General features: G+C 38.4%; 3 protein-coding genes and 5 non-coding genes across 9 annotated transcripts in view; 7 read left to right on the top strand and 1 right to left on the bottom strand.

Moving 5' to 3' along the window:
• Positions 1–1,184: 1,184 nt before the first annotated feature.
• Positions 1,185–1,256, top strand: trnap-agg. Its single transcript has one exon. It is a non-coding gene; the product is annotated as a tRNA-Pro (tRNA).
• A 952-nt stretch (positions 1,257–2,208) lies between these two features.
• Positions 2,209–2,280, top strand: trnap-agg. Its single transcript has one exon. It is a non-coding gene; the product is annotated as a tRNA-Pro (tRNA).
• Positions 2,281–2,739: 459 nt separating this feature from the next.
• setd6 (SET domain containing 6, protein lysine methyltransferase) lies at positions 2,740–8,316 on the bottom strand. Its single transcript, XM_044125785.1, has 9 exons — positions 8,247–8,316; positions 7,941–8,015; positions 7,150–7,294; positions 6,923–7,064; positions 6,078–6,272; positions 5,853–5,988; positions 5,374–5,554; positions 3,850–3,986; positions 2,740–3,103 (listed from the first exon to the last, which is right to left on the bottom strand). The coding sequence occupies exons 1-9, from the start codon at positions 8,271–8,273 to the stop codon at positions 2,777–2,779; spliced, it is 1,365 nt and encodes a 454-aa protein (XP_043981720.1). The 5' UTR covers positions 8,274–8,316; the 3' UTR covers positions 2,740–2,776.
• On the top strand, positions 4,569–4,640 carry trnap-agg. The gene has a single exon. It is a non-coding gene; the product is annotated as a tRNA-Pro (tRNA).
• A 243-nt stretch (positions 8,317–8,559) lies between the features above and the next one.
• trnap-ugg lies at positions 8,560–8,631 on the top strand. The gene has a single exon. It is a non-coding gene; the product is annotated as a tRNA-Pro (tRNA).
• Positions 8,632–9,657: 1,026 nt separating this feature from the next.
• trnap-ugg lies at positions 9,658–9,729 on the top strand. The gene has a single exon. It is a non-coding gene; the product is annotated as a tRNA-Pro (tRNA).
• Positions 9,730–10,444: 715 nt separating this feature from the next.
• Positions 10,445–19,656, top strand: bbs2 (Bardet-Biedl syndrome 2). Of its 2 annotated transcripts, none has more exons than XM_044125783.1 (18): positions 10,445–10,564; positions 11,033–11,166; positions 11,284–11,511; positions 11,602–11,727; positions 12,714–12,776; positions 13,496–13,573; positions 13,673–13,777; positions 14,054–14,140; positions 14,237–14,372; positions 14,525–14,664; positions 15,526–15,655; positions 15,746–15,917; positions 16,037–16,163; positions 16,275–16,394; positions 17,376–17,513; positions 17,796–17,908; positions 18,052–18,200; positions 18,917–19,653. In XM_044125783.1, the coding sequence occupies exons 2-18, from the start codon at positions 11,053–11,055 to the stop codon at positions 19,021–19,023; spliced, it is 2,133 nt and encodes a 710-aa protein (XP_043981718.1). In that variant the 5' UTR covers positions 10,445–10,564; positions 11,033–11,052; the 3' UTR covers positions 19,024–19,653. The 2 variants fall into 2 exon arrangements, with proteins under 2 accessions (XP_043981718.1, XP_043981719.1); XM_044125784.1 differs by having other exon boundaries at positions 10,470–10,544; positions 18,917–19,656.
• b3gnt9 (UDP-GlcNAc:betaGal beta-1,3-N-acetylglucosaminyltransferase 9) overlaps positions 19,090–25,911 on the top strand; it is a 15,793-nt gene continuing 8,971 nt past the window's right edge. The window contains exons 1-9 of the mRNA XM_044124700.1: positions 19,090–19,177; positions 20,280–20,950; positions 22,018–22,149; positions 22,262–22,414; positions 22,495–22,614; positions 23,420–23,752; positions 24,704–24,740; positions 24,845–24,878; positions 25,246–25,501. Coding sequence (XP_043980635.1) covers positions 22,307–22,414; positions 22,495–22,614; positions 23,420–23,752; positions 24,704–24,740; positions 24,845–24,878; positions 25,246–25,501 — 888 coding nt within the window. The 5' untranslated portion in view covers positions 19,090–19,177; positions 20,280–20,950; positions 22,018–22,149; positions 22,262–22,306. The remainder of the gene's footprint in view (positions 19,178–20,279; positions 20,951–22,017; positions 22,150–22,261; positions 22,415–22,494; positions 22,615–23,419; positions 23,753–24,703; positions 24,741–24,844; positions 24,879–25,245; positions 25,502–25,911) is intronic.

Below are 25,911 nucleotides of genomic sequence, written 5' to 3'. Positions count from 1 at the left end.
ATGCTACCAGTTTGGCAGTATTTATTTAAAACAAAATCTGATCCATTATCCATAGACTATTATGAAACACTAATATTGTGATTAGTTTCAGAAATTTTTGATTGGATTTAGTTTAGACCTAAAATTGAGTGTTTTTTTTTTTTTTTTTTTTTTTATCATCCATGAACTCAATGAGATAGAAACACAAGAAGCTCTGTCAAAAATCTAATAGAATTACATTCATATAGCCTGTTTCATAAAATCAGGCGGTTCAGAGGTTAAAAGCGCATGTATCCTCAGCTCTACTGCCCTTTACCACAAAGCTGCAAAAATAATTTGACTTCCAAAACCTAGCACATTCAAATGAAAAATGCTTTATTTACTTTACAAAACAGTTGTTGGCAGGAAGGACCTCCAGTAGCAGTCAGTCTTGCAGCCAATCTGAAGAATCCTGTGACTGAAGATGTTGATGTAAGGTAGGGTGACCAGACGTCCTCCTTTTCCCGGACATGTCCTACTTTTCAGACCTAACAAAATGTCCGGGGGGAATTTCAAAATCGTCCGGGATTTTGGTCAACTGCCTCAAAACTGCGGCTTGGTAACTGCCGAGACATCAAAATTTTTAAAACCATCTTCAGATTCAGAATTTTACATAAATTGTCTTCGTATGTTGTGGATTTTTATTTTTTGACATCGCCCCGATGTGTTTGTGTAATTTTACTCCAGCCCATTCCTCCTGACAACTGGTGATACCTACATTTTTTTATGACAAAATAATTTTCTTTAGCTTTCATTATAGTTTTTGTCATTTTTTAAAGGTTTTATTGGCTCTAGTGGCCTTTATTTGATAGTTAATTGACAGGATAATGGGTAATGAGAGAAGGTGGAAGACATGCGGCAAAGGTCGCCAGGCCGGGAATCGAACTTGTGACGGCCGCGTCGAGGACTAAGGTCTCCTTATGTGGGTTGTGCTTAATCCCTGCGCCACCACAGCCCATCCCTGTCATCTCCTGTTTAACAGAAAAGAAAACCGCAAAGAAAAGTGTTGGATTGAACCTACAGCCTTCTGCAGATGGGTGAAAACTTTTTCAGAAATCTAACTGACCACCAGAGGGCGGTGTTGGACAAATAAAACAGCCACATCAGCAATCATCAAACTTACAGATCGTAGGACAGTAAATGAGATATGTACTCCCCAAGGATGAGGCTCGTTGGTCTAGGGGTATGATTCTCGCTTAGGGTGCGAGAGGTCCCGGGTTCAAATCCCGGACGAGCCCTCTTTTCTTCCCCACACAAATCTGAGCTTTTTAAGTGTCAGAGACTTAAAACTTAAAATTCAGATTATGTGTTCTTCATCAAGTTATGTATTAAACTGGGTTGCTTCACTCATTCTACACTGATTTATTCAGGTTCTGTGGAGTCAATTTTTTTGGACTTCCTTTGCATTATTTTTTCTTTTCTTTAGTGAATGTGTGAAGTCTTTAAAAACTTCTGCATTTATCCTGGGATTAAATTAAACAGACAGTTTTTTTTCTGCATGGAGTTTGAATGTTCTCTCTGTCCATAGGTTCTCACCTGGTACATTTCTGAATTTGATCAAATGAAAAATGGCTAGAAAAACCCCCTGAAATTTTGAGATTAATCTCAAATATTTTCTAGGGGAAAAAAAGCTGAACTTTCTGAGTTAGTTGAAAATATGCAAGAAAACTGTTCTCAGACATCTTATTGTTAGAAATATTTTCTCAGTTGCAAAAGTTGAAAATGTTTAATTTATGGAAATTCAGAAGTCGCAGATTACCTTCTATTGAAACCAGAAATGTTCACTTTTTCTAGAAAACTTCTGAGATTAATCTCAAAATCTATTTTTCTTTCTAGCAAATTTTAAACTTTTCCAAACTCTGAAATTCTCGTTTTCTTTTCTAGCAAATTTCTGACATTAATCTAAAATTTTCTGAGTTTTCTGAGTTGCTGTGAGGAAAAATCTGCAAGAAAGCAGATTAATTTACACATTTCAGACAAACGTTGCTCTCAGCTATTTGTCCTCAGAGATTAACTTGGGATAGATATTTAAGAGTTTAGAGAACGATTGAAAACAAGCCTTGGTTTCTGTATCACACACGCTCTACCACTAGAGGGCACTGTTGGAACCTTGAATCCTGACCTGCCACATCAGCAGACTGAACATCTGTACTTAGAAAGCTCAGGCAGATATGGACATCTGGCAGGAGAGGCTCGTTGGTCTAGGGGTATGATTCTCGCTTAGGGTGCGAGAGGTCCCGGGTTCAAATCCCGGACGAGCCCATTTTAATAATTTAGCATTCGTGGACAAGTGTGGGTTCTTGCTGGGAACTCATACTGGAACTAACATGACTGTCTCACCAGGAGTATTTGTGTTCATGGTTTCTAGAAGTGGGCAGATTGATACTTAGGGTACTTAGTACTTTAGTTTTAGATTCTGTCTTGAAATTTTATTTTATTTTTGTAGTGTAGATTTTCCAATCTATATTATGTTGGTATCGATATCGGTGATTTTGGCCCATTATTCAAAATATTCAGTATTACACACCTCTAATGGTTGCATATTGCATATCACTCTTATAACACTTCTATTTGTAAAAATACTCAAACCATAATAATTTTTTATCGTTATTTAATGGAAACACTGCAATTGCGAAATTGTGTTTAATCGACATCGGTGGGATTTCTTTTAAGTTTTGTGGATATTTGTAATGGAAACGCAGCTGTGAAAAAGAACAGAAACAAGAGCAGGCAGATGTTTATTGTCTGTTTCCAGGAGTCAGGACGCGGTGAGCTCCAGCAGTCTGTGCAGGATGACTTTCTGTCCGAAGCGGACCTGCAGCGCCCTCCACCTCCTGCTGCTCCGTCCTTTCAGATCCGCTCCGTCCTCCATCAGCTTCCGGTCGCTCTCCAACTCTGCATCCCCGTATGACCTCAGAGTGAGCCGGGCTGCCTCGTGGATCAGACGTTTCCATGACGACTTTAAATCGGGCAGACCCACGTTGGAGAAGGCCTGGGAGATTTTATCGTCGTCGTCTTCGTCGTCGTCCTCCCATCCTTCGTTGTCTCTGAATTCTGAGAATTCCTCGTGCGACATGCACAGAAGCTGCAGCAACAAAACAGGAGCTGAACGTCAAACTCTTTTTCATTTTGGGTCATTTCAAAATCACGAATGTGCCAGAATGCATCGATAAAATCCAGTAACAAACTGTTAAAATATTAATAAACAGCTGTGCCTCCATCGGATAAGTACTTCTTAAAATTAAATAATATTGAACATGTTTTGAAGCTGATCAGTCCCTCCAGCATTTTGTGATTTTTGTGTAATCCCAATAACTTATTTAAAAATATTTGCAAAAACATTTTGCTATATTTGTGCTTATGTATGACCGTAAATGTGACTTTTTGTTCGATAACGGATTATTAATCGACATCAAGTAAAGATGAGGAAGAATTGTAGCAGAAGTAATAAATACTGCCACCTGCAGGTGGGAGTAAGCATCACATAAACATAATGTTTTTAGTCATTATGTTTAATATTTGCAGTAAACTCAATTTTAGACATAATACTGTGAAAAAGTGTGGCGATGTTAAAATTAGCTATATTTGTGATATCAGAAAAACTGGAGAGACTGATACAATTTGCCAGTAGAGAGATAAAAAATACTTTGATTTGATTGATACAATAATATTTAGGCAATTATTTAATCCCTCTGGAATCTACAGGGCTACATAAAAAGCCACAGAGGGCCAGTTTGGCCCCTAGACTATGAGTTTGACACGTTTGGTCTAAATATAAAGTTTTTATCTCGTGTTGGAGGGAAAGCAGCTGGGATGTTTGCGCTGCGTTACCTTGAGTGCAGAGTGTAACTCTGAGTCTGTGAGGCAGCCCTGATTACTGAACACAAACGCTGCGTTCTCCTCCATCATCTGGGACAAAACCTTGAAGCGCTCATCAAAAAGCTGACGCTCCGGCTCAGACTGAACGTCTGCGAGCAGAGAAGAAAAAGACAAACAATTTAAAATAACTCTGTAAGGTTTCATACTGCATCAAATTCTATTAGTTTATATTTAAACAAAAATAAGTTTTGAAAACATTTCTGTAACTTAAATTACAGAAACAGCCATCTGTCTGGCTATTTCTTAAACAAAATAATATCAAAGAATTATTCAAAATGCATACAGTGAGCGAGTGCATTATGCAGTGTTCTTGCAAATAGAAGCAGCAAAAATATACAACTTAGCATTTTGAATTGATTCAGAAATTCCACAAATCTATTTTTTCTGCACTTCCATTATGAATTGTCTGAGAAATGTCCCAGAAAGAGGATTTATTTGTTATTTTTAGATAGAAGTTGCTCTCAGCTCAGTTGTATTAAAAAATCTTACAAATTTCTCCTCACAACACCAAACTTTCAACCTGTCAACCTCCGGAAAACACCTGAAAAGAAGCCATGTTTGCTGTTTGACATGCCACCACTAGAGGGAGCCCTGAATCCTGTCCTGCCACATCAGCAGACTGAATACCTATACTTGGAAGAACAGCCCAGATGAGAACATCTGTCAGAAGAGGCTCGTTGGTCTAGGGGTATGATTCTCGCTTAGGGTGCGAGAGGTCCCGGGTTCAAATCCCGGACGAGCCCTTTCATTTTTTAAAGTAAATATTTCTTTTATTGACTGGATGAAACAGACTTACGGCACATACTTCAATGCGTTTTATTTATGAATTAACTTTCTTGCCCTTTGTTTATTTTAAAATAGTTGACTTAATTCTGTCCTGATCTGCAACATTGCTTAGCAGAAAGACAGGCATGTCAGTAAAATATCTGTTTTTGAAATTTGCAGCCAGTTCTTTTACAAATTTTACAAAATAAGCATTCAAAGCAAAAATCACCTCTTAACAGATGACCATTCAGTTTCTGTTCAGTTGAGTTACTCTTTTCCCTGAATTAGCTCTTTTTGCATATATTTGTGTCCAAAGAGACACTATTTTTCATACACATAAAAGAGTAATCCAGATCTTTTAAAGCTGCTGTATGTAACTTTTATAAAAAATATATTTTTACTTATTTGTTTAAATTATCAAAATGTCAAGACAGTATTGAATGAGGCCAATAATCTATGAAAAAAAAGTCCATCACCATTTCAATGGAAAATATATGTTCTACAAGTTTAAAGTTACAAACTGAAGTTTTAAAGGCCTTTTTTGCATTAAGACCGACAGAGCAATTTTTTCTTACTGATATCAGAAATGGCACTAAGTACTGAATATTTATATTTCCGCATCAAACCAGTTTGAAGTTTAAGTTTTCAGGAAATGAAAGCATGTAGATGAAAGTCGTATCTTTTCAAGCACAGCCGGGTTTCCAGCGTTACCTTGCGCTGCGGCTTGGTAGAGGCAGGCGACGGGAATGTCCGCCGTGTCGTTGCTGTTCTCCGGATAAGGCTCCGTGAAACCGTACATGTGCAGCAGCTGCCAGTTGGCCATCTGTCCGTATGTGTTAAAGACCTCTTCGCCTTTACGCAAGGGGCGCACAGAAACCATCTTCAGGCTGTCCTGAAAATAAGGATTCAGTTTTCCACTCTTCAAACTCAGAAATTTCCACGTTTTTCTATAAATATCTGAGATTTTTCTGGGGGAATGTATTCCATTTGTTTTTTTCCCTATCTACAGTGGCCCTAGTACATATATTTACATTTGAGTTGGATAACTTTTCCAACAATATACATACACATATTGTATGAGTGTGTGCATGATTGCCCCCCGTGCACAAAGTGTTGCTGAAAACAGTTTTAAATTAATGAGGTTTTTCTTTTCTCTTTGTAAATTAGATAAAATTGAATTGCCTCCTTACTGGATTGAACTCCAGGTTAGCGTTGTGCTTGGATACGTGGTTCAGCATGTCTGCCATGGGAACCATCATAGGAGGATTGGGGGCCCTCTGCTCTTCATCATCTTCATCATCGTCTTCCTCCTGCGGCTCCTGGAAGCTTCAGTCAAAGCAGAAATGAAACGGGCTCAGAAATACGGAGGAAATGAATCTTAAAAACGGAAAGATTTTGGGTCTGTGCGTGCGAACCTGTAGGCCATGACGAAGGCCACCAGCTGTGTGTAGAGCTCCAGAGTGTGTGTGTTGGGGTTCCACAGCTCTGGATGTCTCATTATGAAAGGCAGGACTATATCAGTGTACTCTCTCTGGATGTTGGATAAGTCTGTGGCCACTGCCTCTGGGATACCTGTTCCCTTCAGCAGTTTGTCTCGCTCCTCTTTAGACCTGAGGAAATCATAAAGCTGTCACTCAGCAAAGCTTAAAGGAAACCTATTTATGCTTCCTTGAACAAGTTGGAATAAAAAGGTTTTCTGTACTAAACATGTTTACTTCATTTGTGTACAAAATCATTTTCAGATAATGAGATTTTAGTCTGCTCCTTTCAGAATGATCTGTTTTAGGGCTTCTGTCACTTTAAATCCAACTAACCTGCTGCTGGCCACGCCCCCCAACTCAATATTTGGGAAGGGGGTTTGATTTTACTTTGGAAACAGCAAAAAAATGGAGTTGATAGAATCAGAAAGTTTTGACGTTATAAAAAGGGCTATAAACCGAGGCGAAAATATACAACCATACATCTGTGAAAAGCAAAAGTGGAGCCTCCTGCAGAATGAACAAGTATGCAGAATTTGGTATCTGGATGGTTAGTCAACAATAAAACACTGGTCTTCTCCAGCACCCAGGTGACCAAAATGTCCTGCACCTACACTTGGGTTGCTAGGTAACGGCGCAGTGGCTGTCAAATATGACCTAAAAATCAGGAGGTTTTTGAAACGGTTCATACATTCATTCACCAAAAAGCATTAACTTATTGTTAAAAATCGGCTGGGTGATTTTTTTTTAACCTCTTGCCTGTTTTTAGAGGTGAAACCTACCAGAACATGGGATGATCCAACTCTTTGAAGCCAGGCCACAGGGAGAGGTAAGCCCTCCAGTGGGACTCAGGAGATGTGGACTCATAAAGCAGAGCCAGCAGCAGGGGGACCCAACCAGAAGAGCTCTCCAGAGACGACTTCTCTGTAGAAATAGAAACAAAAAACATTTGGGAGTTGGTAGAATCTGAAAGCTTTGACGTTATAAAACTAATTTTCAGTAGACTCACCTTTTTTCAACAAACCAGAAACCTTTGTTGTTTCCTGGTGGAGAAGAGCAGATCTGGGGATGGTGAACAAAATCTCTCCTTCCTCTATGTCTTCCTTCGCCACCATCCCATAATCTGCCACTGTTCCCTCTGTGCTCAGGCACACCTGCAGACAAAAACCTGGGATCAATTTCACAGACACCTGGGCAGGAAAACGACACACTGAACCAGGGTTTTGAAATCCTTCATGAGACTGTCTTAAAACAAACAAAATACAATGTCATTAGTCAGAGGCTTTTTCACTGTAATAAAGTCTGCTACAGGAGAGCTCTCCTGCACACAACCATCCCATCTATAATAACTCTATGAAAAATTATGACTACATATGAGTTACAACATTTATTTTCCCCTTGGAATCAACTAAGTATTTTTTTAAACGAACTGATGTTTTCTATTGGATTTAGGCCCAGAAACTGTGAAGGCCATCATGGCAGAATGTTGTTTTCTGTGTCTGGTGAACTATTTCTGGCCAATTTGTTTGGATAAAGACACATTATTAGTTTTCTGACAGATTCCACCTGATTTTTACTGAAAACATCCACTTATTTCATAGATTCTATGATTCCTCAGGCCGTGAAAACGAAACAGGCCCACAGCATGACAGATCTTCCACACTACAGTTAGACAGAGATGCTATTCCACATATCCATCCTTTTGTTTTACAGCCACTGCTGAAAATCTCTTCGTTCCAGTAAAACTGAGGAAACTGGATATTTACTCTGGATGTCAGAGTGCAGAGTGTAATAACAAACCTTTTTACTGAGGACCAAACCGACTCTGTCACACCACTGGAGGAAGTCCTGCAGACGCTCTGAAGCATTATCCACCTGCATCAAACAAAATCAAACATGTACTGATTAACCGGCACTGTTTTTACGCTCTCAAATCCACGTGTTTACACCTACAGAAGCAGCCTCGTGGACTTCAAGACCTTATGACAACAAACATTTTAATGAACTCAATTAGTTAGAAGTTAGCATGAAACTCAAGATGAACGCCGCTTTTTCACACAAAGTATCATATTTTATGTATGTGTTAAATCAGAACAATGTTACAACCTTTACTCGCTTCGCTTCAGTCGCCATAGTCAGACTACAGGTCTGGCCGGATGCTAATGCTATTTAGCTTGCCATGAGCTGGGATAAATTTAACCTGAGCGTGGACTTGTAGGCAGGCGTTTCTATCAGGACAGGCTTTATTTGAGACAAATGCATGACAGATACAATAGTGAGAGATACAATAATTTTTGTTGAGTCATTTTCAAAGTAAGGTTTGATAGTATTTACAGAGTAATAATGTCAAAACGAAATACATCTCACATAGGCGTTTGTATGCTTTTAAAAGGGAACATATTAGTTTGCTTTCTCAGATGGCTCGTTGGTCTAGGGGTATGATTCTCGCTTTGGGTGCGAGAGGTCCCGGGTTCAAATCCCGGACGAGCCCTTGTTTTGGTTTTACTGTAAAATGATAAAAAAAAAAATTCACCTCAATGACGTCAATCTGTGCGACAGACTAGTGACATGTCCAGAGTGTACCCCGACTCTCTCTCTCGCCCGGAACGTTAGCTGGAGATACTGGAGGTACCAGCACCCCTCCTGACTCCACTAGTGACAAGGGTGTACAGAAAATAGATGGATGGATGGATGGACTTCAATCTGTGAATCATTCTACTATTCATATGAATACACCAAATGAGCTTAAACCAAAGTGGATTATTAAAAACACATGCCCATTAACACAGTTTCTGTTCAACATAATAATAATGAAAAAACAGCAAAGCAAACAAACAATAAAAAAAACATAAACTGAGATTTTGTGGTGATTTAGTAAGACTTGCAAATTGGATCCTATGGCTTTTTCTTGAGCGGGTCATTCACTTCCCGAAACCCTCCTTTAAGCCAGAATTAAAAGGTTTCTGTCAGGAGGAGGAGTACAAAATCCTTTCACAGATGTTTAAGACCCCTGTAAAGTTTCCCCTTTAGAAATTAAATATTTTCAATATGTATGCACTTGCCAAGCAATTTAGAATTACTGTGATAATCTAATACATTTACATTTATTTATTTATTTATTTATTTATTTATTTATTTATTTATTTATTTATTTATTTATTTATTTATGTATGTATGTATGTATGTATGTATGTATGTATGTATGTATGTATGTATGTATGTATGTATGTATGTATGTATGTAAAAAATAAATATAAAACAAACATACTTTTCAAAATTTAAATTTTGCATTGTAAGTTAATTTTAATTATTAGGTGTATTTCAATTTTCAAATTATATCAAATACAATAAAAACGTTGTCTTTTCAAGGTCAACAACTTCAAGAATCGTTCTTGCAATTCTGTTACTGACCAGTAGAGGATGCTGCTGCACAAACCATAAACAGTTCAAAAACACACATTTACCAGATGTCTTATTTTGCTCCGGGATTTTATAGTCGTGGAAGCATGCATTTTGTGGCTCGTTGGTCTAGGGGTATGATTCTCGCTTTGGGTGCGAGAGGTCCCGGGTTCAAATCCCGGACGAGCCCTTGCTTTTCTGTTCTGAGAGATAATCTGTCATCTGGTGAATCTGAAATGTTACAGGCTTTCTCAGTTGCTTTGTTGCATTTCTCACGTCACTATTAAAATTTGCACGATAATTATTACATTTCTCGAAACACCATTTTAATAAAATTGTGCACGACTGTAAACAATGTTATCAGCTGATGTTCACCTGAGGTATGGTTATGTTTAGGAGACATTCCTAAAATCAGCAGTTAGGAAAATGTATATTTGAATTGTCATGTATTTGTATGCGGTTTAAAAAACAAAATGAGGTATGTTAGTGATACTCTGTTAGTATCTGTTATGATCAATATAAAGAATTTATTCGGACCAATTTAAAAGAAAGATTTTAGTAATACGATTAGGACGTAATCATCATTGGTGAAACTATGCTTAAAAATAATCTATTTAATCATACTACTACTAATAATAACAGTAGTAGTTATTATTATCCTTAAGAGCCTTGTTCCTACCCATTCTCCACTCACTTCTTTTTAGGTTTTCTTGGGTTTTATATGCTTTTTTGTATCATCATCTTCATAATTCCCTCAATAGTTGATCCAAAAAATATTTTAGTTTCTTTCTGTCTTTTTTCTGTCTTTCTTTTTCTTCTTACAAAAATGCATTTTCTTTCTGAGAAAAGATATTTAAATATTTTGTAATTTTATTTTTGTTGTGTTTTAGTTTGAAAAGAAATGACCGGAAGTTAGGATGTAAACGTTACGCCGAACTATGTAGCTATTGGTTAGCCGACTTCAGTCCACCAAACCCCGACAGTTTCAGCGGAAAAGGGGCCCGGGTCAGCGATTACACAACCTGGTATGATTTTTTACAAGACGTCGTTGTTTTTTGATATTATGTTCCTCGTATGAGTTTGGATGTTAGTTAGAAAGAACTGACTTAACACGATTAGCCTACTCTTTAGTTTAATGTAATTTTAAAATTCCCTTATTGCATTCTAATTATTTTAAAGCAGTAATCACATATTACCCAGTGAAGGAACTGATTTGGTTGTAAAATCTGTGTTCTTGCACCGCAAATCGGAGAGAGATTAGCCAGATGAACAGCTTTATCTTGCTAGTCGCTGTTGCTAGGCAACAGAAGTCGCGGCTGTCTGTCTGAGGTAAAGCCTGTAATTACATTAGAGACGCAAAAAACCGCATTGCCAACTGGTTACATACGCGCAGACACGCTTTACGTGCCAGTAGTTTGACGGTTATGTGTCAGCAGCAAGATAAAACATTAAGTTGTCCTGAAGCGGTTTGACGTTACGTTTCACTGTTTAAGGACAAGGAGGCGGCGTCACGATGGTCCCCATCTTCACACTGAAGCTAAACCACAAGATTAACCCCCGCATGGTGGCTGTTGGAAAGTTTGATGGAGTGCACCCATGTCTAACAGCAGCAACGCAAGCAGGAAAGGTGAGGGGAATATGTAGCATAACCCCTCAGCAAGTGTCAAAGTTGCTGAAGGAACATATATTGAAAGAACATATATCAAAGATTTTTATTTTAACCTTAACTGTTCTTCATTTACAGGTTTTCATCCACAATCCTCATGATCGTGGTCAGAGACCTGCGACCCATCGACTGAGCCAGAGCACCCAGGACTCTGACATCTCTCTTCTCAACATCAACCAGGCCGTAACATGTTTGACTGCAGGAACACTGAGACCAAACACCACAGGAGACACGCTTCTGGTGGGATCTCAGACCAATCTGTTGGCCTACGATGTTCACGACAATACAGATGTTTTTTACAGAGACGTAAGTGGAAGAACGATCTTTGGAATCACTGGGTGATCCTTTGTTTGTGATGTTTGTTCACAGTTTTTTAATTGTTTTGTGTTGTTCCAGGTTACAGATGGAGCTAATGCCATTGTTTTGGGAAAACTGGGAGACATCTCCTCTCCTCTTGCCATCATCGGAGGGAATTGTGCTTTGCAAGGCTTTGACTATGAAGGGAACGACCACTTTTGGACAGTAAGATTCGATGCAAATACATCTCACAGAATAACTTCAGTTACTGTTGCAGTCCAATTAAAAATCTGAAATAATTAGAGTGATTGGACAACAGAAATTGACATAACTTTGAAGTTCAAGTTAAAATTGTAACTCTTAGCACATGTAAATTTATCTTCCTTTATGTTTAACAAATTCTGATAAACATGGAAGTGACATTCTTCCAGAAATATCAGTAAACATCTAGCTCAGTGAAGAGTTTTGTTCACATTGAAATCAGGTTCCAGGACTTTTTTTTTAAACAATCTTTGTTAAACAGATTAACAGACTAAATATGATTTAGTGAGTCGGGGACACAATCAAGATTTCTATCCATAACATCAGTGACCGACCCTCATACTCAGAGTTGGGCAGTAACTAGTTACATTTACTCAGTTACATTTAGTTGAGTAACTTTCTTGAAAAAGAAATTACCTTTATTAGTATTTTTACTATGCTGTAATTTTTTTCTTTTACGTGAGTAATTTTATTATGAAGTATTGCTGCTCTTGAGTAAAATTTCTGGATTCCCTACCCAGTGAATGAAGAACAAACATGTTTTAATCAAAGAATTCACCAGACACACACCTGCAGTTTTTGTTAAAGTTTTAAAATGTTTTTACTGAAAATAACTGATTCGGAAAAGTTTTTCTTTTTGCCTGATTTTATGTGTATGAATTGTTGTCATTTTCACCCTAAAAATATAAAAATTTCCCCAGAACTTTATATTTTGGTCCGTCTGATTATGTAATTTACTAGTTACTCAGTACTTTTAGACTTTGAAAACAGGAATATTATATCGTGGTTGAATACTTGAGGCTCTGTTAAAAATATAGCATAAACGCCACGTCACACATTTCCTTTGTTGCCTTAACCTGTTTATTTGCCTGAACATGTTCATAAAATGTGTTCACAGCTTATATCTCAATATTTCTTTAGGTTGTAACTATAACTTTCCCTTTTCTCAGGTAACTGGTGATAACGTTAGGTCTCTGGTGCTTTTTGACTTCACCGGAGATGGGAAAAACGAGGTAAGTCTGAGATTTGAAACAATAATAATATTATTAGAATTAGAACAAAATCTGAATGATAAATACTCAAAGAGTTTACAATCCCTGATCAAACTTAGCAATCTGAAGTTATTTGGATTTGTATGTGATATGTGATTCTTACAAAACAATGGCAACCCCAAAACTGAATAATGTGACCTAAATACTTTTATTCCAAAAAGAGTTTATAATAGTTCATGGAAAGAGTGTTTGTGTATTTTTTGTATTTAGCAATTTTGGGTAAAGAAGCGTGGTAAGGTCATTGTGATGATGGAGAAGAAACAGAAGAGTGAGAAAACCTGAGTTAATCACTGTTGTTATTGCAGTTGCAACATACAATAATAATATGAATAATATATTCCTGTATTTTTCTGGTTTTGGAAAATACAAGAAATAACAACAATGTCCTGGTGTTTGATTTATAAAATAATATTTTTAGGTATCCACCTAATAACCTGTTTAGAGAAGTTAATACTTTTTAATTGCAACTGAAAAGTTGCAATGCTCAGTTAAGTATTAAACTTTTATTTTGAAGAGCTCCAAGCACTGGTTAAAAATGTTAAGAAAGTGCTGTTTCAAATTCAATTTCAAAAATACTTTATTGACCCCAAAAATAAATGAAATGTTGTAACTCTTACAAATTCAGATTCTGGAAAGAGTTCTTTCATACCAAACAATAATCGTTTTTTCTTATTTGACAGCTTCTTGTTGGTTCTGAGGACTTTGACATCAGGGTTTTCAAAGAGGATCAGCTTGTCTCAGAACTGAATGAAAATGAGGTAAATTGTTTTGAATGATAAAGTTAAGAAAAGCATTATTGACTTTGTTAAATTTCTAAATACTCTTCCATGTTTTTGGGGTTTTTCTTGTCTTCACAGACAGTGACGTCACTGTGCCACATGCATGGCAGCAGGTTTGGCTACGCTCTGGCTAATGGCACCGTTGGAGTGTACGACCGCACGGCCCGCTACTGGAGGATTAAGGTGCATATGAATTCACAGAAATCTGAAATCTGTTCTTTTATCTGTATTACCAACCCTAAAACTGCCATTTTTATGGGTTGAAATTGGCCCCTACCACTGGCCAAATGCAGGTAAAGGTATGAAGTGGCGTTTGAATCTGAGCGACGCACATGCTACTGTGGCGACTTGGCAATTTGAACAAAAAACAAACTGAGTTCTCCTCAGTTTTTTTTCTGAGCTTTTGAATTTGCAGCCATGTCTGTATATTATTACTTACACATTGATCTTCCCACTCAGTCTAAGAACCATGCAATGAGCATCCATGCCTTTGACTTGAATGCTGATGGAGTTGTGGAACTCATCACTGGCTGGTCCAATGGAAAGGTCCGTGCCCGTTCTGCAGGAATGCGATATATTCCAGCTTTTGTTTCCTGGGTTTAGCTCTTTGGAGCCTCTGCTGACGTCCAGCTCTTGTTTCAGATCGACGCGCGAAGCGACCGCACAGGTGAGGTCATCTTTAAGGACAATTTCTCCTCATCTGTAGCTGGAGTGGTGGAGGGAGACTACAGGTTAGACGGACAGGTACAACTCATCTGCACCTCCATAGAAGGAGAAGGTGAGTCCAGTCTGCGTCAGTTTCTGCTCAAAGCCTTCATGCTAAATTTTAAATATTGTTACTCCTAAATGTTTTTTTTTTCTTTTTTTTTTTGAAAACCTGATTTTTCACCCTTTGAAATAATAACATTTGACCATGTTTGTATTTTCTAGTCCGTGGTTACCTGCCAGCCAGTAAGGATTTGAAAGGGAATCTGATGGACTCCAACGTTGAGCAGGATCGCATTCGGGAGCTCAGCCAGCGCAGGCAGAACCTGCTGCTGGAGCTGCGTAACTATGAAGAAAATGCCAAGGTATTCATGGTCCTTTTTCATTTACAAACCATTTTTAACCTCTGACAATGACTCTGACACATGCACAGATTGACAGTACATTTTCTCATAATAATTTGTGCAAAATTCATAACTTAGGACAAATTCTGAATTTGTGCAAAATTCATAATTCACAAGAAAACTACACACTCAGACGGTTTTTGGCAATAAGCTAATGTTTTTTTGGGGTCTGTATAATAAAATCTCTCAAAAACCTCCAGAATGTAATGTTACAAATAAGCAAGCGCTGCCCATTACCTAGCAACCGCAGCAAAGCCCAGCATGTTTGGTCAGCTGGTTTTCCACTGTCTGCGTTGTACAATGGCTTGTGGAAAAGACACCAGCCATTGTACAACACTTACCATCCAGAAACCACTTGCTGCATTCTTGTTGGTTGTGCAGGAGGCTCTACTTCTGCTTTTCAAAGATGCACAGTAGCATTATTGTGCTTCTTTTCATGTGCGAGTGAAAACGTTGAGTTGGGGGTCGTAGCCAGTGGCAGATCATTTGGATTAAAAGTGACACGAGGCCCTGAAACAGAGTTCAAAATAGGCCGACCTGAGCAGATTTTATTGTCTAAAGATGACTTTGTGCAACGAACATGTTTTGTCTAGGCCGTACATGGATCCTAACCTGTTCAAGGACACATTTTTTTCCAGATCACACCGTCTAGTCTTATGTGTTTTCACTGTTTGTTTATAAATGCCTTAAGAAGAGCTGTACTATTCATTTCATTCATTGTACTATTTACTGGACAATAAATCTAATCTAATAATGATTTACACCAGAGTCATGCTTTTTTACCTTTAGCATGCTAACCTTCTCCCACACCTCCCGTTTCAGGGCGTGTCACAGACAAACAGTGGGATGGGGGTAATACCAGCCAACACTCAGCTGCAGACAACGCTGTCTGTCAGAGCTGCTACGGAGGCCCAGAAGGCTCATGTAGAGCTCAGCATCTCAACTCCAAATGGTTGCTCCTTCTCACACTCCATGTATGTTAAGCATCTGTGTTCTTATAAAATCTGCTACAATTACTGTCTGTGTGACGCTTTCTCTCCAGAAACAATCATCCGCGCGGTTCTCATCTTTGCTGAGGGAATATTTGAGGGTGAGAGTCACGTTGTCCATCCAAGTGTCCAGAACCTGTCAGGTTGTGTCCGAGTCCCCATCATTCCCCCTAAAGACATACCAGTGGATCTGCACATCAAGGCCTTTGTTGGAGGGAGGACCAGGTGGGACATGTAAAACAGCTTGAGTTAAACTCTCCACAAAACTCTCAAAAAATGCTGAAAATCACAATCCTTCAATGATTCATTGTAACATTTTGCTTTCTGAATCATCCCCTCTGCAGCACTCAGTTCCACGTGTTTGAAATCACTCGCCAGCTGCCGCGTTTCTCCATGTATGAGATCACAGAGGACTCGCCTGGCGCTGCTGCTGGAACAGTTTCCTTCAGCATCAACGAGCGACCGCAGAGGGTGGGAGGGAGGACAAAATGAAATAAAGAACCGTTCTGATCGGGTTCAGGAGGCATTCTCATATGAAACCTGTTCCTTTCTCTTCCTGTTGGTGTTTTTGTGTGAATGTAGGTGGTAATGTGGCTCAATCAGAACTTCCTGCTTCCAGAGGTGGTTGAGAGTCCAAATGTTACATTTAATTCCCTCCGTGGAGGAGGACTCATGTCTTTTCATATGGCCAGTAACGGACAGGTAAACAATAAACACTATCCTACTTTTTTAATCACAAAAATTTATACATATATTTATAAAAGAAACTATTTATTGTTTTTTCCAAAAAATCCCAAATGGGTCTCAGGAAGGTCAAATTGGAAATAAATGCTTTTCATTCTTTTCTCTTTTTTAACATGTGTGTACTGTTTTTGTCATTTGTTTGCATATGTTGTTTTGCAATGATGTATTGTGTTTTTTTTTCTTGCAACGCTCAATTTAGACTCTTAAATCATCTCTGATAGCTGCAGCTTCCACCTTCAGTATTCCAGAAAAGTAATTTTTCAAATGTCATATTCTTGCATTTTATGAATATTTTAAATATGCGGGTCCAGTCAGAAGTTTAGATCATCTCATTATTGGTGTGATTGGATATTAATTTGGGGCTTTTTAAAAAAAATGTATTTTAGTATTTTTTTATTGCTGGAATGATGATTCAAGATGCAACTACAATGACATTTAAAAACAAAACTTAAGATTTTCTTTAAACTTTCAACACATGATCAAAATAATATGTGTAGAATAAAATAAATACATAGAAATAGCAAGCTTTGGTTCTGCAGGTATAATCCTGACTCATTTAGTTTTAAAAAAAATTCCAAATTAACAATTTTAATCCAGTTTTTGTTTTTAGAAATCATTGCAGTTGTATAATTGTTCCTCTTGCAACAAAAATTGGTTAAATAAATACATAACTGAAAGAGTGCAATTTTTGATAAGTCTTAGATTTAGGGACCAAACTTGTATTTTACTTAAGCTGCATGTCATATAATAATAATCCAAGTCATTTTTGCCAAAAGCATCTTTTTTTTTTTTTTTTGCCTAAAACATCTTTTAGAAAGAAAGAGGTGGTGATTTTTTTGTAAGAAAATGACAAAGGCCAATATTTTAAGAATGTGACAATATTTAGGGTTATTAATTTCCACCTAATTGAGACTTTCCTGATTTTTTTTTCTCCGTGAGATCACCCTGACGACCGATGATATTGACCTAGCGGGCGATCTGGTCCAGTCCCTGGCCTCCTTCCTGGCGATGGAGGACCTGTCGGTGGAAGCAGATTTCCCATCATACTTTGAGGAGCTCCGCACAACGCTCACTGAGGTTCTCACTGAAACTGAGATGGTTTATTGAAACCTTTTCAGTTACAAAAACCCCAATTCTGTCTAAAAGGCTCAGTTGTTTCTAATGACAGCCGCCTATGAAGTACAGTTGAACCAGACATTACAAATCTCCAAGAGGATTCTGCTGCAGTATCGTTTGGTTTTCATTTTTAGAAGTATTTTTTATGTTAGTTCTACTTTTACTTGTTTACCAGCTGTTTTTAAAACAAATTAAACAAGACTGTGAGATGTTAATGCTGAGTCGTGGATGTTTGTGTCACAGGTAGACGAGTTTCATTCTGTGCATCAGAAGTTAACTGCTGACATGGCCGACCACTCCAACTACATCAGAAACATGTTGGTCCAGGCAGAGGACGCTCGCCTCATGGCTGACATGTGAGCCACCAAAACCCAATCTTTGTATAATCTTGACTAAAACCGTTCATCTTAATGCTACTGGCTATTAGAAGTGCTAATTTCTGCCTGAAATAATCAGCAAACATAATCTCCAACAAACACTGTTGTGCTTTTATCTGTAGGAAAACAATGAAGAAGCGTTACAGGGAGCTGTTTGATCTGAACAGGGATCTGATAAATGAATACACCATCCGTTCTAACAATCACAACGCCCTTCTGGCTCGGCTCAAGTCTGTCAACCAGGCCATCCAACGGGCCGGCCGACTCCGAGGTACGCCACCGCTGGGCTGTAACACGAGAAATATAGAGCCTAAACTTCTTCACATCTTATCACATTAGAACCACAAACTTCTGTTTGTTTGTTCAGGTTTCGTGTGATAATTAGTCCAATATAAAGTTGTGCAAAAATGGGAAGAAAATTGTGCAGTTTTTTTTTTTAAATCTGAAGCTTTGTGTTTACGGTACATTTCTTTCTACTCTTGTGCTGACTCCTGTGATTTGGTAGTTGAAAGATGATTTTCAGAAAGGGAAGGAATGTGGCAAAGGTCATCGAACTAAACCTCTGAATGCAGTGTTTTTATTTATTTAAATTTTATTTTGGGGTACAAAATTAAGGGATCTGACTATAAATCCACACCTCGCTTTTCAGGTTGTTTTTTTCTAAATATGTTGGAAGCTGTAAATTGTTTCCTTCTTATTTCACAGTTTTGCACTACATTGTGTTGGTTTCTCACATAAAATCTCAATAAAATTAAGCTTTGTCTTTTGGAAACATGATAGAAAAAAGTGAATATCTTTTCCAGACAGTGTACAAAACAAAAACAGAAACCTGGTTTGGATTACATTAACTAGTATGTTAACAGACACAGTTTGGAGATGGTTGTAAAGAAAGAAATCTCTTAACAATAATTAGAAGAAATTATTTGCTTATAGTTGCCACATCTTATTGCACATCATATTTTTTAAACTATTCTTGTTTCTCCTAAGTGGGTAAACCCAAGAACCAGGTGATCGCCGCCTGCCGAGACGCCATCAAGAGCAACAACATCAACGCGCTCTTCAGGGTCATGAGGGCCGGCACGGCTTCTTCTTGAGGACAGAGTGCAGGAATCAGCCAGCTAGCCGGATGTTGATGAGTGCTACAAAGGACAACACACAAAATGTGCAAAAGATTGAAGGCGTTTGGGACAAACATTCACTCAGCCTTAAATGTAACGAAGCAGCACCACTGGGGAAAACCTCTGTTAGGTAACTCACAGAACAGACTTACAGACTTAGAGCTGCAGTTTAGCTGCATGGCTGGTTAGAAAGGCCTGATGTAGCTCAGCAGAGCTTTCCACTGTCTAAACAGACTCACAGTTCTGTCTGTCTGCATCTTTAGTTCGGGATTAAATCTGTCTTTTAGCACCGTGTTAGGTGATGGCGCACAAAACATTTAAGTTTCGCGGCAAAGCCATCAGAACGTTTTGACCAAATGACTGTGCTGGATGTGGTCTCTGTTCGTTGGATCCAGCTGATGGAGACAGCTGCAGCGAGGCGCCGCGCTGTCGGGTCGGAGCGGTTAGCTCTCCCAGTCGTTGTCTTTTTTTTTTTTAGCCAAAGGAAATTGTGTGATGTTTTTGTTGGAACGGGTGTGATCGTGTGTGTATATCTTGTTTACCTTTTGTAGATTGTTTTTGTGATTGCTGCAGCGTTTCTATTAAAATGTACTAATGTTTCAAATGTTTTTGTCATTTAGAATAATCATTTTAAATTATTCTAAACTACAGCATCATTTATGAAACTAGAGAGAATGCTGTGCAAAAGTTTCTTTCTGTTGATTTAGTTTTAGCTCCTAAATTTTCCTTCAGTTTTATGTTATTGCACACAGCTTAGAAAAATAAAACTTAAGCACAGACAGTTTGAATATAAGGATGGGAGATTGCAGGAATTTTTTTTCTTCATTACAACAGTCAATCTTATTGAAAACAAAACTTAATTTATAGAGCAATTCTTGTGTTCTCTGGCGCCACCTACTGGTAGTAGGTCCCTAATAGGTCTTAATGAGCTGAAGGATGATGATGAAACTCTCAGGTATTGTGGTTTTTACAGCCAAATGCCATTATCCGTTCTGACACTTGCTTTGTCTTTCATTTTTATTTGGTAATTTGTTAATTATGTAACAAACTAACATGGTTAAGAACATAAAAGTTAATGAGAAAAACACTTCTCGGAGAACTGTTGATCAAAATAAATTTAAAAGACTGAAAGAAAGGGTGGCTGCTTAATGATACTATCAGAAAATTAAGGGCTTAAAATGAAGATCCGTTGATGTTTCTCGTCTGTTTCATCCATTTTGCTTCCTTTCCAGGAGGAGATGTTCAGTCTGCAGGACTGCAGCAGACCAGCTGAAGCTGCTGTGGGTTTCCTTTCTTGCTGAGTTGGCAGCTGGACTTCTTCCACTGAAATTTAAACCACATGGTTAAAGCAAAGAATGACGATGCCGCCTTCAAGAACCTGTGATGTTGACTATTATCTCACACCTTCTACTGCACCTTCATCTTTTTCAGAAAACGTAACTTACAGCACTGACAAACAGTATAACTGCTTTTTAGTGAAGAAGATATTCTTTCTCTAGTTGTTCCTACAGTTTCTGGTCAGTGATTCACTATGTCGCCACGCCCCCTAGAAATATTAACTGTTTAATAGTCCAAACGTGTCATGTTGCGTTCAGTCGTATGAAAAACAAAATGCGGCCACTTTTTGAATGGATTTCCGGTTTTGGGTTAATTTTGTTGCGCAGAATTGTTGAGGCAGAACATTTTTTAGGATCCGTACCATCAAAAGGTTCATCGTCATTTATATCTAATATTTCCCTAATGCACGTAAACGCTTCATGAGCGCAGAACCAGCTCAGACAGAACCAGAGGAAAGTTCAGGTTCGGTTCTGCTGAAATCTTTGTGTTTGTAGAATGTCTGAGTCAGACTTTGTGTTTATGAGATGAGAATGTGGAGCAGAAAGAGATGCAGATGTTTTCTCTGGTAAGTCTGGATGTTTTACCGGATTATAGTTTATTTGACGCATTTCAAAGTTAAAATATTCGTGTCATGCGGGCACTTTTTTCTGTTTTAGGAAAAATCAGAAGTTGTTGATTAATAGCTTACTTGCTAGGTTTTTATTTTTATAATATCGCTCTTTTTCCGAACGTTTCAACCAAAACGATATTCTGGCGCCATACAAACTTGAAAGTTATGTAACTTTATGCTTTTTTATTTTATACAACTCATGAACTTCGGAGAAATGTCTGGCATTTCAGATTTTAATTTTCTTTAGTAAAATTAGTCAAGTTTTCTTTGTGTGTGTAACGAACTAGACGCTAAACTTCATATTCGTTCAAACAGAAAAAGGGAAATTCTGAATTTATTTTGCAACTTGCATTACAGAAACAAATTTAAAACACGTCTAAATATAAAATAAAACAAAGGTTAAATATGAGCCATTAACCGCTCCATAGAAAAGGATGGTTGTCTTAAATCTTGAGCCAAACAAGAGAGCTATCAACTGAAACACTGGAAAAGAAATCATCCAAAATCATAGAAAACATCAAATTCATCAGGACAGAAAACCAGAACAAATATGCTCTGAAAACGAGATTTCAGTGAGCTAAACAGGAGAGGTCTGACTGAATGAGGTGAAATTCAGGAGTGAGTAATGACTCTGCATTGGCAAAGGAAATGCAGCGTTTTAAACAAATGCTAGAACATTTGAGAGAAGAGAAGAAAAGCAGCACATTTCCAGTTACTGGTGTTTCTTGGAATCTTTCAGCATGTTTGTTCTACTGTTTTTATTTGAATGTGCTCTGTGTGTAAATAAAATACATTTTCATCCTATCCTAAATAATAAAACATGTTTTTTTTTTAACCTTTCTTACATTTTCAGAGCAGTTTAGCTTTTCTTTCAGCTTTTTCTTTTCATGAAAAATAACTGGCATGACAGAGAAAAGGAACAGTTGAGGAAAATAAGAGGTTGTGACATAAAATCTGTCATTTTTAACTGATTTTATACTGATTCAATATTGTTGTGCTGCTTTTGGTGGGTTTTTTTGAAGAATTTTCAAATACAATAATTCGTCAGGATGGAGAAACCTGTGATGTTTACAGACTGACATGGTCGACTGAAAACTTCTGTCCTGCTGAAACAAATCCTCAGTGATGTAGAAAAAACAGAGAGAGGAAAACAGGTGCATATTTTTATTAATTTTAAAATTTTTGCTAAGCTACGTTGTTTTTTTGTCTTTATGTTGTTGAAGGTTGGTCTGGTCACTAGCAAAGGTTAGTGTGTTTGTGTTTCAGGTCAGAGTTCGTCCAGCTGACTAAAGATGCAGCAGAGCTGAGAAGATGCTGAGGAAGGTGGTGATGATGAGGAGGGTCCTCCATGTGAAGGGCGATGTAATGTGCACACTCGTCCTCCTGGTGGCGCTGTGCTTTCTACTCTATGCTCGTCAGGTGAAGAGGAAAAGAAAACTGCCGGTGTTGTGAGGAGAAAGCGTTCCTCCATGTTAGTTTTGACCAGGCCGTGTTTCCAGGTCGTCCTCTCCGCTGGGTGGAACCGATCCGTCTGGCAGCTGCAGATCCATGGATCCACCAGCTCCAGTCGCTCCCTGCTGGGCTCCAGTTCACATACTGGGAGGAAGGAGGCGCTGCAGGCAGGAACTGACACATTGATCCATCCATCTGTTCATCCATCCATCTATTTATCCATCCATCCATTGATCCATCCATCCATTCATCCATCCATCCATCTGTTCATCCATCCATCCATCCATCCATCCATCCATCCATCTGTTCATCCATCCATCCATCCATCCATCCATCCATCCATCCATCCATCCATCCATCCATCCATCTGTTCATCCATCCATCCATCTGTTCATCCATCCATCCATCTATCCATCCATCCATCCATCCATCTGTTCATCCATCCATCTATCCATCCATCCATCCATCCATCTGTTCATCCATCCATCTATCCATCCATCTATCTGTTCATCCATCCATCCATCTGTTCATCCATCCATCCATCTGTTCATCCATCCATCTATCCATCCATCCATCCATCTGTTCATCCATCCATCCATCCATCTGTTTATTGTTCATCCATCTATCTGTTCATCCATCTGTTCATCCATCCATCTGTCCATCCATCCATCCATTCATCCATCCATCCATCCATCTGTTTATCCATCCATCCATCATCCATCATCCATCCATCCATCCATCCATCCATCCATCCATCCATTTTGAAGTCATAATAAAAATAAACCTGAGTTTAATTTTTGGCTGCTCTTCCTCTGTACATGTCGCAGCTCTTCACTCATAACTACAAACCAAAACAACTTTTTCCTTTATCTTAAAAGCAGAGGCAGAAATTTTCCCATAATTAAACCTTAAATCAAAAAGATGAATCTTTCATCATTTGTTGTTCTATGTTCCTTTCTTTTTGACATCCAGTCCACTCTACAGCCACAGCTGCCTTCCTGTAAACCCCGACTCAAGTCCAAACCTTCCCAGTCCAAATCCAGCTCTCAGATCAGATCCAGGTCACGAAAGAAGAAAGTTATTCCAACCGTGGCTGCTGGAAAACGGCTGCCGACGCTGCCGCCGTTTGACTTTGAGAGGTATCTGAGAGAAAAGGACAAAAGGAACTTTAACCTGCTCATCGACCAGCCTGATAAATGTCGCATCAGAGAAGAAGAGGAAGGAGGAGAAAGAGGAGGCGCTGTTTCAGCTCCCTACATGCTTATTGCTGTGAAATCTACAGCTGCAGATTTCGACAAGCGGCAGGTAGCAAAATTATATGATAATTAACTTTTCAGCAAGATATAGGAGCTTGTTTTAAGAAAATAATTCCTCAATATTGATTAAAAAGTACTTGTTCCACTGGCAGATTATTAAAACATGGGAAAAACATCATGTTATAAGTGAAATAATTGAAACAAGTACTTTTTAATCAATTCTGAGGAATTATTTTCTCAAAACAAGCTCCTATATCTTGCTGAAAAGTTACTTAAAAGTTAGTACACTTGAAATAATACAAAAGTTAAGATATTTGCACAAGAAACTAGACCAAAACTACTTTGTCAGATTTTGTGTTTTTGCAGTGTGCAATATGTAACTTTATTTAAAAATATGTTTTTGGTAAAACTGTCACTATGTCATGAGACGTATAATCTGTGAAAAGATCTCTCAGAGCTACTATTGCTGTCTGAATAAATGCAGCGGTCCAGGTCAAAAACAAGCCATCAGAACCAGAAGGAGGGCCTTATTGTTGCCCATCATCCTTGGGTACACGCTGCCAAATGTGCTAATGTCGGAAAAACAATGTAGCATTCCAGAAAAGTCTTTTAGCATGGCCGTCACTGGCGGCCATGCTAACTAGTTCACTGTGGTAAACCAGCTTTGCGTAGCGGCGGGTTTGGGCAGCGCTAACACAAGTCAAGTCAACTGAAGTTTATTTGTAAAGCACATTTCAGCAACTGTGCAGTTCAAAGTGCCTTACATCATAAAAACTTCATACAGTCAGTAATTATGAAAGAAGCACTGAACATTACTTTGTGTCAAATAACGTCATCAAAATCAAATATACATCAAATATCGTGATCAATGTTTCACTTACAGGAGGGTTTTTAGTTGAGGTGTTTCAACTGTTTTGCAGTTTTCTGAAAGTTGATACAAGAGCTGCTGATCTTTGACGTATTGTGGTGCAAAACCCTTCAGTGATTTATGATCTAACAGTATTTTAAAGTTTATTCTCTGAGCTACAGGGAGCCAAGTGGGATTGACAATGCTAAGGCCCGCCTCCTAGCTCTGATTGGTTGTTTCTAGTACTGGGAGAAGGCAGAGGAGCTCTGTTTATTTTCTCTCAGATTATCTGAGAAATTTGGTTTTACAGCAGCTGTCCTCATGTGAAGTCAGTGTGAATGAAAAAGTCTTAAATGATTATTATTTTAGTCTCATCTGAAGCTGTAATTAGCTGCAATTCCATTGACTATATTGAAGCAATCTGACATTTTGAAAATAAATTTGCTCAATGAAAACACACCAATTTAAAAAAAACTCCAACTCCATCATCCTCCAACTACTTTTGTCATCTTTTCTTTGTGGTTTAGACCAGTGGCAGCAGGATGTGCCATGCTTTTTTAATGATTTATCACTTGAACAAACTTATTCAGGTGTGATTTTAATTTCATTTCTTCTTTAATGGAAATATATCGATAATGTTTTGCACAAATTTGTGATGGGAATGCAGGCAGTAACATCCTTCTGCTCTCCTTCAGGTTCATCTTCAAAGGTGACGCTGACGTCTACGTAAATGTGGAAAACATCCTGGAGATGCTCCAAGGTCGAGAGCCAGAGAAGGATTTGTTTGTGGGGGATATTATCGTGAACGCCAAACCAATCCGCCGTCGCACTTCCAAGTACTACGTTCCGGAGTTTGTGTACGGAGGCGGTCTGTACCCCAGTTATGCAGGAGGAGGAGGGTTTGTGATGTCAGGACACACGGCTCGAAGGCTGAGCTCCGCCTGTCAACAGGTAAGCTGAAGATTAAAACTCCAGCCTAGGGCACTTACTGATAAAACCTGTTTCTAACAGGCTTTAGAAACAGGCTGCCTTATTATGCTTCCTTGAACAGGTGGGCGACACAAATGTTCATTACATTTCTTTTTTTTGTTGCACAAAATCATTCTTAGATAATGAGATTTTCGTCTGCTAAGTTCTGCCTATTTTGGGCTGATTTAATGTCACTTTAAATCCAGATCACCTGGATCTGGATCCACATCTCCTAACTCCCACCCCCAAGTCAATGTTTACACTCGGATGTGAAAATTGCTGCAAACAAATGCACAATTATACAACCGCACATCTTTGAAAAGCATTAGTGGAGCCTCCTGCACAGCCAAAAAGAATTCAGCAAGTGGTTTCTGGATGGTAAGCCAGCAACA

Source organism: Gambusia affinis, linkage group LG08 (assembly GCF_019740435.1).
Source record: "Gambusia affinis linkage group LG08, SWU_Gaff_1.0, whole genome shotgun sequence".
In the NCBI taxonomy this organism is placed as follows: domain Eukaryota; kingdom Metazoa; phylum Chordata; class Actinopteri; order Cyprinodontiformes; family Poeciliidae; genus Gambusia; species Gambusia affinis.
The sequence above is the reverse complement of the archived record's forward strand: the minus strand, read 5'-3'. Positions and strand labels throughout refer to the sequence as shown.